General features: G+C 43.3%; 1 protein-coding gene across 1 annotated transcript; it reads right to left on the minus strand.

The window, feature by feature from the left end:
- Window positions 1-12107: 12107 nt before the first annotated feature.
- Window positions 12108-14201, minus strand: LOC125719554 (ras-related and estrogen-regulated growth inhibitor-like protein). Its single transcript, XM_048994433.1, has 4 exons — window positions 14004-14201; window positions 13738-13791; window positions 13575-13651; window positions 12108-13369 (listed from the first exon to the last, which is right to left on the minus strand). The coding sequence occupies exons 1-4, from the start codon at window positions 14116-14118 to the stop codon at window positions 12953-12955; spliced, it is 663 nt and encodes a 220-aa protein (XP_048850390.1). The 5' UTR covers window positions 14119-14201; the 3' UTR covers window positions 12108-12952.
- Between the last annotated feature and the right edge of the window lie 846 nt (window positions 14202-15047).

The following is a 15047-nucleotide window of genomic DNA, read 5'->3' on the forward strand; positions in this document are numbered from 1 at the left end:
GTGGTTTGATCTGAAGCAGATAGGAACATTGTTTGTCTTTGGTTGAATCCTCATGATTTAAATCCATGGCATCAGGACATTGCACAACTGGTTCGCCTGAACAATGAGTTTCTGTGATATATATGAAGCATATGTAGATTCACAATGGGTACCCATCCATTTATTCACAGCAAATATGTTTCAAATATCAGCTACGCCCGCAACCTCTTTGAATCAAGGTTAAGCTAGCTGGCAGTATGCTCCAGCCCTTCTTGGAGATCAGCCGGAATGGGGGTTGGGCTGTGGTTGACGTAGGAGTAGGACCATAGGATAGCAAGAGCATCTGCTTGGCCATTCTGCACATGCACAAGTTGTATCTTGCGTTTGCCCCCAGCCAAAGCCTGCTTGACCAAGTGACCGTCTTGAGGTGTCTTTTGGATGCTCTCCATCTCAGAGCGACAAGGGAGAAGAGGGTGAGTTCATGTAAATAACAGACAATACACTTTAACAACACACTCAGCTGTGGTGGTTCGGGCATCTATCTGGGATGGAGGTACTTCAGGCATGTCCAACTGTGATACACATGAAGAGCCCATATGGGAGGAGTTTTATAATCATTTCCATTGTTTCAACGAACAGCTCTCTTGTTGGGGCCGTGTTTCGTGTAAATCAGTCAGGTGCAACAGCTCGTTGAGGTCTGCAAGCACTCTTAGCTGCAGACTAATTTCTATAATTAGTTTAGTGCAGGCATTTGTTACAAAAATGCAAATTGCAGGGTGATTCCACAATTTTTTCCTTAACATTGAGTGATTGCAAATGGGAAATTTTAATGGATTTGAATGAAATTGTTGAGATTGTTATGTCACACAGCTTCTTGGAAGAAATTTGTGTTGCTTGTCTTTCAAATTTACTGATCATTGCTCACTATTTACTAACACTTTGGCTGTCTTTGATGTTTAAAGGCCAAAGCAGCATTTCATCAAACGAAAACCCTCACAAAATGTTTTGGGCCTTTTTAGAGGAAATGAGAAAATGATCTTTGCTGAATTTTAACTTTAAAATTTTATCTGAATTTTAACTTTAATCTAGAGCAATGCACCAGTTAACTAACCACTGGCTGCTTGAATAAAATTAAAAGCTGTGGTGTATGTGGAAGCAGTAATTACCTGAGTAATTACCTAAGTAATTACCTGAGTAATTACCTGTTCCTTCATGAAAAGTGCAGGCCATCTTTCAAGAACATCTGCCACCACTGAAGATCTAAGTGCCCCATCCTCTTTTATGGTTCTCAGCTCTTGCTGCATCTTCTTTGTAGGTAAAACTCCTAAAGTAAAGTTTCACTGTGACTGCTTGGGAATTCTGGGATTCCTATGTACGGTCCAAAGCGGGAGCGAGGCACATGGAGAGGGACTGGGTGAGCAAGAAAGGACAGGCCTGTCTGGCCTCTAAACAAGATTTGTGAAATGTTTCAATACTGAGCTTCTGTTGCACGTTTCACCCCTGAAAAGGAAAAACATCCATATCTTATCTGTATCACTTGCTAAGGTGAGACTGACTCCATTGTCCCCTGATTTTGGGAATCTTGCCCACATTGTCTGTGCTCTGCACCTGGACACTGAGGCATGCTGGGGAGGGATGGGGGGTGGAGGGGAGGGGCATTACCCTGTGGGTGTTTATCTGTATGTGGGTCTGGCTGTTTTTGTCATGGTTATGGCTTATCGCTGTAAAAAGAACAGCTAACCTGCTACATGCAGCTCATCCTAAATGTACTTTACCTTTAACTGATCTGTTTTGGCATATGGGGGGGGCGTCATTTTTAATATTAATAACTTTATGAAGTGTACCCATCGGCAAGGAATAAGAAATGTTCTGCACTTTCATCCAGAATGTTCCGTCTCTCCACTGTCTCCGGTCACATGTCTGTCTTGGCCTAAGTGCCTGGTGTCACGTACCACCCCCCCCCCCCACTGTGTCACAGTGGCTGCATCACCACGGGGGACCTCGCTGCAGGTTCTGGCCTTCAGCTGTTCACCTACATATCTCAGCAGGGAGGTTGAATAAAACCATTAATGTTAGAGGACATATACCCCCCCCATATGAGGGATCATATACGGGCAGAAACTTTTATCTACAGCACCAGTAAAATATTTGGATACACCCACCCAAAGAAAGGTTTATTAGTACTATTGTCTACATTTTAGAATAATTATAGACATCAAAGCTATAAAATGACATATGGGATTAGGCACTGGCCAAAAAATAATAATAATTGAATGATAAATAAATAAATAATAATAATTAAAGAATAATTTGTTGGGGGGGGGGGGTAATGCTGTGGGCTGAGACTCAGAAGGTTGCTGGTTCAAATCTCTGGGTCAGCAGTGCGATCCCACCTTTGGGCCTTTTAGCACGGCCCTTAATCCCAATTGTTCCAAGGACTGATTGAATCTACTGTCTTCTCTATGCCGTTTTATGAAGTGGCCTCCTGAGATGCTGAAGGAGGTCCTACATACATGCTGACCTCTCATTGGCTGGGACTCTCTGGTCACACTCTGTACTGGGTTTAGGGCAGGAGGCCAGATCATGCGTTGCAACATGCCTCCTTTGTAGGCAGCTTGGTGTGTCCAAACCTTTGGCTTGTAATGTACGTGTAAAGGCTGGTTACCAGCCTCATGGCTGCAGAACTCGGAGATGTCACTGGAGTCGAAAAATGACATTGCCAGCTGTCAGTTTGTAATGACAGTGACAGTCCTGGAGAAGCAGGGCCTTAGTAGTCTTAATACATGGAAAAACATTCAAGAATAGAGGCCGCACAAACTAGGAGTCCCATGTCATCTACTCACCTTCGCCAATCTAAGTAGTCTTGTTTTCTTTGCTTTTATTTTGCTCCGGAAGCTATGCATCCCACACCCCAGCTCTCGGAATAACTGCAGATTAAAGGATAGCCAAAACAAGCAAATACCACCCCCGAAAAAAAAATCAAAAATAAATTGAAGAAAACAGCAAGGAGGCATGATAAGGGGGACCTGAAGGAACATCCTGTCCCTTAAGAAACCGTTTCTCTGCTCCAAAACATTTTTCAATGTGCCAGGGGGTTGTGGCAGCGCAGTAGTGCTCTCTCAGGAAGGATCCCAGACCCAGGAAGGAGCATGCGGCATGCGGCATGCGGCATGCGGCCCAGAGGGCAGGCCCTGGGTGCGGCAGAAGAAGAGGGAGCACTACGGTCAACTGTACTCATAGTACCAGTGTATAAATGCATGGCAGTACGACACGCACACAAGTTCACTACGGGTATATCATGCTGTGCATATGCACATGTGACCCCTGGCGATGTTACTCACAAACGAAGAAGCACGACGAGCCCCATCGATCACACCCTTGACACACTGGCTCCATTTGGTGGAATCTGGTTTCAGCCCCCCCCCTCCTCCAACGGACTCGTACTAACAGGAGTGATGGGAGAAATAACTCAGCCCTAAATAGTTTCTGGCCTACGTGACATATTGGTGGCCCTAAATCAGCCACAAGACAGTGGCCTCTGAGTCTCACATGCCGTCAACTAAGACGGGACGGAACAGGAACCCGGAGGCATATGAGAGACTCAGAGATAAGGGGTTTGGGAGACTGAGAGCGGAGATGGAGAGATAGAGGCTGTGACTAACTCTAGACAAGAGGAGGTAACCATGCTGGTGTTAAGCCACGCAGCCAGGCAGCTGAATGGTCACAGACCAAGCATTTTGTTTGTTTGCGAAAAGTACCCAGAAAGTCTGTCCCAACCACGCCCGCCCCTGTGCCTCTATCCGGCACGGGTACGTACACGCATGTGTGTTTGCAGCTTGGGCCCTGCAGTGGGATGGCCTGCCGTTCCGCTCTGACCCTCCGTGTGTCGATATCTTTTCGTAATGTGCAGAGGCAGCACAAGACGATGACTAAATCTCCGCTTCGTTCCCCTGAGTGCGAGTATTTCGCTGTCGGCGTCAGCACTTTGCAGCGGAAAATCAGCTATTAAATAACATAACCGCACTGGTAAGTCCTCAGCAGTATCTCCCCATCTCCCCAGGGTCAAATGAAAGGAGCATGAATATGATGGGTGGACAAAGCTTCTGTCGAGGGATGATGTCACCTGCTTACCCCTGATTGGTCGAAGCACCAAACAGTCCAGAGCATAAAGTACTGATAACCTATTTCTAAAATCAATTCTACAGCCCAGCCTTCTATCATCTGGGTACATATTCCATTTGTATGGAAATTCACTAGGAAGGACATATACGCTTTATCTTACATTTTATTTTCTAATAATTATGGCCACTTGGATTATCTGTTAATGGTCTCCGGGCTGTACAGTGTGATTTTGATTTGATTTGAGATTTTTATGCGGTGTGATTGTTAGTGCGTACACGCCATCCAGGGGGTCGCCTGCCCTGTGCAGCTGGGGTTATGCCCCACGATTCACTGTGCCTGTAGTGGGTAAGTGGTTAAGGAAAATGAATAGATACATGGATGGATAATGTAGAGTGCTATAAGAGATTGTGTTTCATTTCTTCCTTGCCACTCGCCTAACAGAATTAACCTCTGATTCACGCTGCGTTCTCACATGAATTAGGTTATGAGGTGTAGAATTAACCGGGCAGCTCACACTGGGTAACTATGGTAAATTGAAACAATATGAAACCCAGAATTCTCATTTCGTGCTTCTTGTGCCTCAGCCTCCTGCTCTCTTGTTAATGTAATTACTCTGTCAGCGGGACAGATATCCAGAGCTCATTAGCAGGCTTTAACTAAAACCTGAAATAGCTATGTTATGTTCACATTGTCACATTTTCTCCCTGAGCACTTTCACGATTTATGCCTCAATATACTTACTTTTCAACAAATTCTCTGGCTAATTATACCCAACAGTCTTCTGTGTGACACTGTAACTAAAAGTGAGTTAAACTCTTTGAGGGGGCGTTTCCCAAACGTTTAGTAGCAGTAAGCACTTTGTCATCGCATACGAAGATCATTCGTCATTAGCGAGTGATTCCAAAAACACTTTGTAACAAAAATAGTATAGTATACTATACTATACGGAAAAGAGTGTAAGGCCCCCCCCCCCCATTAGGGATCCAGGCGGATTTGGTGCGAGGCATAGTGCAGGCAGGTAGGAAGGAGGTGGACGACCCACTGGCGGCTCAAAGGACAAACAGGGTTTATTAACTGAACTAAACTAAAAAACACAAGAAACACTGACAAAACAAAGGACCACGAGGGGTCAAAAGTAAATGGGGACAAACAAAGACTAACTACAAAATTAGGCAGGTAGGCAGGTCCAACATACAAACTTTACACATTCAACAAACCACTGGGGAACTGACCTGAGGAAGGGACTTAAATACAGAGGGGAAACAAGACTAACAAAGGGCAGGTGAGATTAATCAACCAGGGTTGGGAAAACAGGCCACAGGTGAAACTAATAATTAACTCAAAGGAACTAAAGAGGGAAACTAAGAACTAACCAAGAAACAGGGAAAACAGAATCTAACACTGGGAGTAACAAAACCAATAAAACACAACTAAGGCACAAAGCAAGAAACCAAAACTGAATACAAAAATCACCAGACACAGGAACTAGAAAAACTCATACAAATGAAACACTAGGGAACAAAATACAAAAACAGAGGAAGCGTGATTCAAACACACAACAGAGAGATTCATAGACAACAAGTTGAGCCATGCAGCCAACAGGGAGCAGGAGAAAACGCAAAGACTGACACCAAGACAAAAAGATGGTCATCTTGCTGGAGAGGCAGGACCTTCCATGCACCTACCCATATGGGCTGCCTCAACCTGGGACCCACGTGCTACCATGCAGCAGGCGATGCCTCAGCACCACACCAGCCTCAATCCCCAACAGGCCTGATCCTATTATAGGGATGAGGCATCCTTGGGCATTTCTCCATCCCCTTCATGGTGCATGCAGCCTTCGTGTGGGCAGCTGAAGCAGAGCTACTCCTGCGGAGAACAGAATGGTGTCGCGCCTGTTTATTTCGAGCTGTTGTGAGCTGTTTTACAGCGGCTGATGTGCCAAACTTGCCACCAACGCCGAAAATTTTCCCTGCAAGTTGGATGACCACTTGCAGGGCCGGATGCAGTTCAACGTCATACCCAGTTTCAACATAGCTTAACAAACATCACTGAAGTTATATGTCTTGCTAGCTATTGGTATGGTAGCTAACATTTTGGTTAGCACTTTGACTAGCTTAGCTAGAGTGACATTAGCAGCATTAGCACTTGGGTTGGGGGTGCAATTCCTGGCAATGACCATCAGGAATCCCCTACAAGGACCCTCCTCCCCTGGTCTGTCTGCACTCTCTGTCAGCACGGGTGAGGGGTGATTTTAGCTCCACCCCTGATCCCACTGCTAATATGAGGCTATTATAGTCCACGCTGCTACGTTTTCATTTCATAAAATATAAATACCTAGAAATTCTGCCCCTCCCGACCAAATTTTATGCATAATTTTACCTATTCAAGGACCCCTGTCAAGTGCTGCCACAAGTACATTGAGGGGGGGTATAGAACCCAACAGGTGTCTTGGCGTGGGATGACTGCCCCCTTGTAATGACGAAGTGTGACAATGGATGGGGAGTGGCTTTGCAATGGGTGGAATGCTGGGGGGGGGGACATGCTGGTCCCCAGGAATGACAGGAATGGCTGTCCCCTAGGTGAGGCCAGGTGACCCTTTCCGGGTTACTACGTGTTTACTCTTTTGCTTTGGAATGTAGGGCTGGGCCATCCCTGCCTGCCCGGCTGTAAGTACACACACTCACACTATTGGAGGGGCGGCTGGTTAATGCTTAGCTACACCATCCCTGTGCCCCCTCAACACACAAACACAAGCACCATGGGGGTGCATTGGGCACAATAACCAAATTCACATCCCGCATTTTATTTCCTTCTCTGCGGAACCAGACAAAAAAAAAAATACTGTTATTCTGATCGTTTCCATCAGTGCATCTGTCAGTGCATCAGGCTTCCTGGAAGAACTTCAGTGAATTAGAGTCAAGGCTCATTAAAATGCACAGAGGTGGGGTGAGTTATTACAACAAATAGAAACCTTTTTGATCCTTGCAGTCCTATGGCCTTATCAGCAAGAGACAAGGCTGAAAGGGAGCATGTAAATACTGCTGGCGTCATTATTTTTTCTTAGAGGGATATAGGTTGAAGTTTGTTCATTTTCAGAATTACTGGGCAAGTCTGGAGGCTTTCTAAGGAAGCGTGGGGCATGAGGTATTGGACAGTGTGAATGAGGCGTCACAACAAGGCCAATATAAAGTAACTGATTTGCCTAAACTGAATATCTAAATTGACAGGAAGCCAGAATATCTGGAAGGAACCAATAATAACATGGAGAGAGTGCCGGTCCACAATGGTACCCACTGAATTACCGGTAAGAATAAAGCACAGTATGAAAATGCACGTTAGAGATTATCTCTGTACAGCCACCTTGACGAGGACCAAGGTTAGTCTCCTTCTGGTCGACGAGGGTCAGTCTCGTCACATTGCACCCTGCACATCCTCAGCTCGTCACCTGTGCCATGTCACCCCCCACGGGGTCAGTCCTTGGAAGGTCACTGATATCCAGACATAAATTGGACAAAAAGTGACATACTGGACTTGCTTATATACATGTGTTTTCTGACATTTGGTGTTACACTGAGCCTGACTGCGTTCTTTCTTTTCGGGAGGCGGGAAGCACATTTCTGAGTGTCTGTGAATATGTACATACAGAAGCAGTTATAGGTGCTTGTATTTCTGTTTTTGTGGGTCTTGTGTGTTTTGTATCTTTCTGTATGAGTCCGTATGTGTCCATTGGTAGGTTCTGTGTGTACAGGTCTAACTGGGTTTTTAGCTGTTTGTATGTCTATGGGGATGCATGTATATGTACGTTTGTCATTTGTCCATTTGCAGGTGCATGTGCATTTCTGAGTGAGAAAAGGGAAACTTATACTATAACTTATAAGTTGTACAGGCTGCCTTGGGGGGGGGGGGGGGGACAGTCATCCACCGGCAGAAGGTGAGAACAGCAAGGGCAGCATTCCTGTTGGTTTGATAGGTTCAATGATTAGCCAGCAAACTACCTCCCAGGGACTCTGCAGGGGTCCAGAACACTGGGGGGGTGGGGGGTACAAAGGAGTTACCAAGGATCTTTTTATTAACAAGCTACCTTCTCAAGCTTTGGCCATGGGCTCATGGAAGCACCAGATGAGTCAGCGAGGGTAAAAAAAGGTTGCATTCCAACAGGGTTTTATGAACGTAACAGGAATGTACAAGGATACTAAACGTATTAACTGGTTTACTTCTTTGAAGACATCAGCCCTGAACTTTGGGTCCTGCACGATGAATTTTACCTGCCTAACTGGAAAATTTGTAGTATGCCAGATGGCCAGTACAGCTCTGGTCTACGGTCAGCTTTTTGGTGGCTGGGCAGGGCGTGTTAAAGCTTGTTTAGCTTTAGTTATAGTTTAATACTGTTAAACACATAAACTACCAATGCAAAGTCCCAAACTTACCAGCCCCCATCTCCGAAAACAGACCCCCCCCCCAGATCAAAGGTGTAGATTTGGGTATAGGTGGTAGGTAGTACCCTGCGTGTTTAGGGGATGGGAGGTTAGGGGTTGATTTGGTCCAAACCTAAACCCTTGCTGCAGAGACTGCAGTGTCAGGAGAGGAGAGTATGAATTAGAATTAGGTGAGCAGTGGTCATTGTTGACACACCAGAGCAACGAAATGCGTCCTCTGCATTTAACCCATATGTGACATCGTGACATAGCAGTTAATTCAGCGCCCGGGGAGCAATTCAATTCAATTTTATTTATATAGCGCTTTTGACAACAGCCATTGTCACAAAGCGCTTTACATTTATCCGACCAGAACCCCACCAAGCAAGCCTGAGGCAACAGTGGCAAGGAAAAACTCCCTCTAGCAGGAAGAAACCTTGAGAGGAACTGAGACTCAGAAGGGGACCCCATCCTCTTCTGGGCGACCGGGACAGTGCCTTGGGGGTGGTACCTTGCTAGTCGGGGATTCGAACCAGCAATCTACCCTAACCATTAAGTCACCACTGGCCACATGTACATGAAATGCTGGCCTCTAACCTGGCCTGGCCTCACCCGCTACTGAGGGTCATAGTATAATGCAGTTGGTCAAAGGAGGAGAGCAATGACTATCTGTTTTCAATAATTGATCATTTAGGAGGTACTCTTGCATTCTGGGATTGGCTACAGGCTTCCACTACCCTGTACTGGATCAATTGTTAGGATAGGAGTCGGCAGTAAAAATGGGAAAAACCACCAAAGCTTCCAGCAGGGCTGCTGTTAAAGAGTTTTGGGCCAGATGAATGCATATGACATTAGCTTTCCAGCCCGGACCAAATCAATTATTTTCTAAATTTTCTAAGGCTCCCTTGGAATTGCCCCCCCCCCCCCCCCCCCCCCCCCCCAACATCCACTCCTAGACTGTTAAAGGAATTTATGTTAAAACTATGATTCTATGTTTGTCAAAGTATCAGCTTAGCTATTTAACAACTGCTGCAAAAGTCGCTCCAGTATTTCCACTTACCATGTAATATACCCTTAATATACCCTTAATATACCCGTGTATTTGTTCAGTTTCCACTAGCACATCATGGTTGACCAATCAATATGTCTTGAATGTAATCAACGGAGTAATTAATTAATTAATTAATTAATTAAATCAGCTTCCATGTCATCTTGGAGTTTGCTCCAGGTTCTCTGGTTTCCCCTCAGTTCAAAAACATGCTAAAGTTAACTGGAGTTACCAGATTGCTTCTAGGTGTGAATGGTGTGCGAGTGAATGGTGTGTGAGTGTGCTCTGACATTGGTTAGCACCTTGTGCGGGATAATTCCCTCCGTAGACCCTACATAGGAGAAGTTGTATACAAGATGAATGAATGAATGAATGAAGTGAGCTGAGGTGACATTTAGGGAATACATGGACCATGTGGAGTGCCAGTCTCTGCAGTGTTTTGGGAAGTTGTGTTCTTCTAGCCATCCATCAGGATATTGGTAACTTTTTGGAGAACAGAAGAAATCGTTGTTGATTTTATTACTGTTCATTTGAGTATATTCTACTGCTGACTAGATAATACACTAACCCTTTGCCAGGAAATACCTCAAGGGCTGGGAGCCCAGCAAAGATATTAACGACCTCTTTACAGATGAGCAGATTATTTAAATTTAGTTGTTCTTTGACATATTTTAGAGAATAATGAAGAGCTCATTTTTATTGTTCTTCTTAAAATATATATATATATATATATATATATATATATATATATATATATATATATATATATATATATATATATATATAAGCCAGGTTTCAGTAAAGACACAGATGGCATGAAGACCACTGCTGCTAGGGGCGTAACCCTAACTGTAACCGAGTCAGTCTCCCATTAAACATTTAGGGCAGTACCATTCGCTGTGGGATTCAGAGATGGGGTCTTGGTTTAGGGTTAATTTCCAAGTAGAAATACTTCCAGATACGAGACAAGACTGAAGCAAAAAAGTGGTATCAAGAGCAAGACTGGGCTTGAGTACTGCAACGCTGCATAGATGTTGCATTAGTGCATGTGGCCACCAACGCATTGACGGCTAGGAACCCACAGGCAGTGTATGTGTTTGAGTTATGCTGCATTCCATTTATCTTGGAGGTCAGAAGTTGGAGCTGGGAATGATGTCACCCCTGAGTTAACCGCGTTCCAGGACAGGTCGGGAAGCCATTTAGCAATATAGGGACCTGTTTCAAAAAGCCGGATTTCCTGCTCAGTCGGACAACTTGTTGGATGTAAGGTACCCTAGTTTAAATGCTCTTTCCCTTCGTTAACTTACAATTAGTGCAGACCTCCTTAAATCCGACCAGCTATACGGCTCAGCAAGAAATCCCGCTTTCTGAAACAGGCCCTAGTTCTAGTCAGGTTCATTATTACCATTGTTACCAATATCAGTTGATAACAATGCATTATGCTGAATTTTGCACATCCAAACATCATAGCCAAATATCCATAGATAGCGGTTGGATGGTACTGTGTGTATTACTGATTTAATGACACAAATAAGACATACATTCTAATAAACAGTATATAACTATGCCCACAGCCATCTTGAATACTGGGATCAGTGTCTCAGAGGTGCCTATGACTTCCCGAGTCAAAATTCTGACGTCAATTTAAATTTCCAATAAAGAAGTTCCGACTTCCCAGTTCGAGTGGAATGCAGCATTATTTATAGGTCTGGATGATGAACGCTGCACTGCAGAATGGACGTGAAAGCGTTAAAAACGTAACCTCCTGTCACGGCCCCAAGCTCCGCCCCTTTCACTTTTACTGTCTCCAGATTTTGTTTATTTTTAGCGGTAGCTCACACTATAAAAAAACTTTGTGGAGACCCCTGATTTAGACACATGATTTTGTTTTTATTGATAGCATGATAGCATAGCAATTTACAGGTTGTATATTTCATAGGCAAACGTGTGTATTATCGTCTCCTATATATGACCAATCACCTATGTCACTGAAAATAATAGAGAAGGGTCAGGTAATCTACTGTAGCTCCCCATCTTCAGTGCATCAAAAATGCAATGTCTCTCATATGGGTATAGAAGAAATTTGGCGCTTTGAAAGAATTTTACATAGGTAGGAATCAGTCTGTGGTTTTCTTTCCAGAGTCACAGGTCATGATAGAAAGGCCGTATTAATCGGTGAGACTTTATCTCATTTGTATATTTAAAATTCACACCAAAAAGGTTTCAAAAATTAGCTATTTGGCAATATAAATTAGTTGACATCTGACATTGTGACAAATCTATGTAGCAATGTTTCAGTATGATACAAATTTTTTTTTTGACAACAAAATTGGCATAAGAATTATAGGCTACTACTGCCACAAAATTAGCATAGCACTCTACTTATTGTAGACATGATCACAGATTCATAAGCGATGACCATCCGAAGGCCCCTCCATCGGCTTCAGTACCTACTGTGCGTTCCTTGAACAACTATGGCAGGTGCTATAACTTACAGGATATCAGAGAATTTAGAGTTTGGGTACGGATTAAAAAGTCAAGGAAATGGGAGGAAAGGATCAGTTTCTTTTATGCAATAGCTTCAAGGTTCCCCATACATTCAACAGAATGTTAGAGTCAATAGTGTAGTGTAGTCAATAGTGTGAAAATGTTTAGTGTCACATACATCAAGAGCAGGGATTTTAGACTTAAATTAGGCTTTATTTTAAAAATACATTTGATAATTTAGTTCAGTAATATGTACACATACAAAATTATGGTACACAACCAAGTATTAAGGCACAAAACCCAGCTAGTCTGTGCTGCAGATGGAATGCAGCATCTGAAACAGCCTACTATTCACATTTATGGCTTTTATTAAGACCCCCCACACACACACATTAATGTATTCAACACATTTTTTGCCAGACACTGAAAATTCAGTCCAATTTTGTGCAGCACTTAATCTTCAGTATAAAATTATATATACCCTGTCTAATGACAAACACTACACAGTAGTTACCTTACAAAATGCTGCCTGCACAACAATGGAAATGAGGCTACAACTGAAACAGGTAAAAGGCAGAATTAAACTGAAGTACAGGTAGGAAAAATCCTGTCTACTAAGGCGATGTTGCCCGGGAAAGCTATACATATTATTACCAAGTCATCCAGCTTCTTGCTGAAAAGATAACTGTGGCGTAACGAGATTATGCCAGAGATAGAGGTGAATCATTTATCAGCCTGGCATAAAACGTAATTAGTTGCTTCTGTTCCACGAAAGGAGTAAAATTAACCGAATCTGAAAAACCAGGATTCCACTCACATGTCATATGGACTGATAACAGATAAAAGTCGCAACCTTATAGCTAATAAAACCAGCATTAAGTCGAAATCCTAAAAAAAATTATTCAGTTCTTCTCCGTCCAAAGACAGCAGACATGGTCCTGACGATGCCCTTGATCCCATGCGTCCCCTTTTTAATGGCACGCGCCTCGCGGATCAGATCCAGCAGTTCGTGGAAGACCAGAAGAGCGCCGTGGTACGTCTCGGCGGCGGAGATCTCAAAAAAGACGCACCCCACGGAAAGGGCGAGCAGTCTACCCTCTTCGCTGGAAACTGTGCGCCGATGCTGCAGATCGCGCTTGTTGCCGACGATTATTACAGGTACGGTCCCTGGTATCTTACTCTTGCAGTGCCTGATGTGTTGCAGCTGCTGGCGCACCACGTTGAAGCTGGAACGATCACAAATGCTGTAGACCAAAATGAAACCATCCGCCCACTGTAGCTGCTTCTCGGTGATGAGTCCAGATGCCCCCGGGCTCTGAATCAGAGAAGGTTACACTGTCGTGATCAGGTTATTGATACACTCATGTGTACTAACATGCAAGCAACGAATGAGAATTTACGGCCAAGTGTAGAGTACAAGTGTTAATTAGCTCACTGAACACCGGGAAATATGTTTAATAATTCAGTGTTTAGTTTTCCACAACTGAATAAAAAAATATTCCAAAGAATCCACATCTTACCCGTGCATATATCGAATCCCAGATATTGAAAGAAATTTCCCGTCCATCAATTCTGTCACTATGATAGTAGATCCAATCTGAGGATTGAGAAAGAACAGCACTAAACTTAGTGTCAACAGTACTTATAGTGACTGATTCCACCTTAACCATTTCAAATACGTACCTATATCGCCATATTCACCGATGAACCTTCTGGTGATAAATCGCACCGTTAACGCTGAAAACAGGAGAACTCAGATTACTTTTTCATTAAGGATTGGAAGTTATCTTAACTCTGGATAACGTTAGCAATAAATGCACGTCAATTCTGGTTTTATTACGGAAATAATGGTACGAGGACAAAAGAACGTCCTATGGGTTTCAAAAAGTAGCTCAACAACTTAAATCATACACAAAAATAAATGAACAGTAAGAGGCGTCTATACTTACCGGTTTTCCCGACATTTTCAGCTCCAACTAATAAAATATTGACGTCCACTTTTTGTTGGCTTGCGTCCATTACTTTCCCGTTGTAGTGAGACCGGGAATGAACCTCAGCAATCATGTGCAGCTCACCGCTGCCGTACACAGTTCACTCTGGATAGTATGGAGTGGCTGACTCGCAGTAGCTTATTTATAGAAGATGGGCGGACGCCGCTTCGGCGGAAGCTCAGGTGATCCAACTGGATGAATTACATTTTATAAAGTAAATAACACGTCAATTTAACTTTAAGGCAGAATCTCTTCAATGAGACTGAATGGCCGAGGCTTCTCTCATAATGGGTAATAAATGAACGGTACACGCCAGATTTTTGTAACTTCATAAGGCATAACAGCGACTTGAAGTAGCACTCAAGCTTCAACATTTTTTAAACGATTAAACCTTTTACACGCCGTTTAAAGAAACGGTAGGCATTATACCTTATAAAATGAACAATATATTTTTTCATAAACCTTTTGAATACATTGTAAGTATGCTACAGGTCAAAGTACTGTAGCCTACATAATTTCAAAGATAATTGTACGCCAACTCCCAAGCAGCTGGACTGGCACGAAATCATTCGTAAATAAAAGGGACTATTTGAGCACATTAGCACCCTCCAGTGTTTAATCTACCTAATAACAGGGAAAAATATATTCGTGTACTTGCCCGTTATTTTACGAACACTTGTGTTTATGACTCTAAAATCTATTTTGTTCCATGTGAATAATGTTAAATTGTAAATTTTATACCTGGCGCCAAATAAACCAAATAACCATGGGATTTAAATAGTACTGTTAAATGCACGGTTGAGTCCATAGCAATTCATTTTAAATACATTTTCACGTTAACGTTTAGCATTTGTAGTCAGATCTCGATAACTGACTGCATTCTTTGAATACTTGGGCAAATTGTGTTATATACTCAACATAGCCATTTCAGTGAACTGGGTTCTTTGCTTTGAATCGTAATTGATGCGTGATATTTCTGCCCAGGAAATTAATGACACTGGT

This window comes from Brienomyrus brachyistius, chromosome 23, assembly GCF_023856365.1.
Source record: "Brienomyrus brachyistius isolate T26 chromosome 23, BBRACH_0.4, whole genome shotgun sequence".
NCBI classification, from domain to species: domain Eukaryota; kingdom Metazoa; phylum Chordata; class Actinopteri; order Osteoglossiformes; family Mormyridae; genus Brienomyrus; species Brienomyrus brachyistius.

What these genes read in the sequence shown, in the direction of transcription:
- LOC125719554 (XM_048994433.1), bottom strand. Translation starts at nt 14,118, where the DNA reads ATGATTGCTGAGGTTCATTCCCGGTCTCACTACAACGGGAAAGTAATG. An exon ending in CGGTGAATATGGCGATATAG is followed by an intron (nt 13,652 to 13,737) that starts GTACGTATTTGA and finishes CTCAATCCTCAG; the next exon opens with ATTGGATCTACTATCATAGT. An exon ending in GGGATTCGATATATGCACGG is followed by an intron (nt 13,370 to 13,574) that starts GTAAGATGTGGA and finishes TCTCTGATTCAG; the next exon opens with AGCCCGGGGGCATCTGGACT.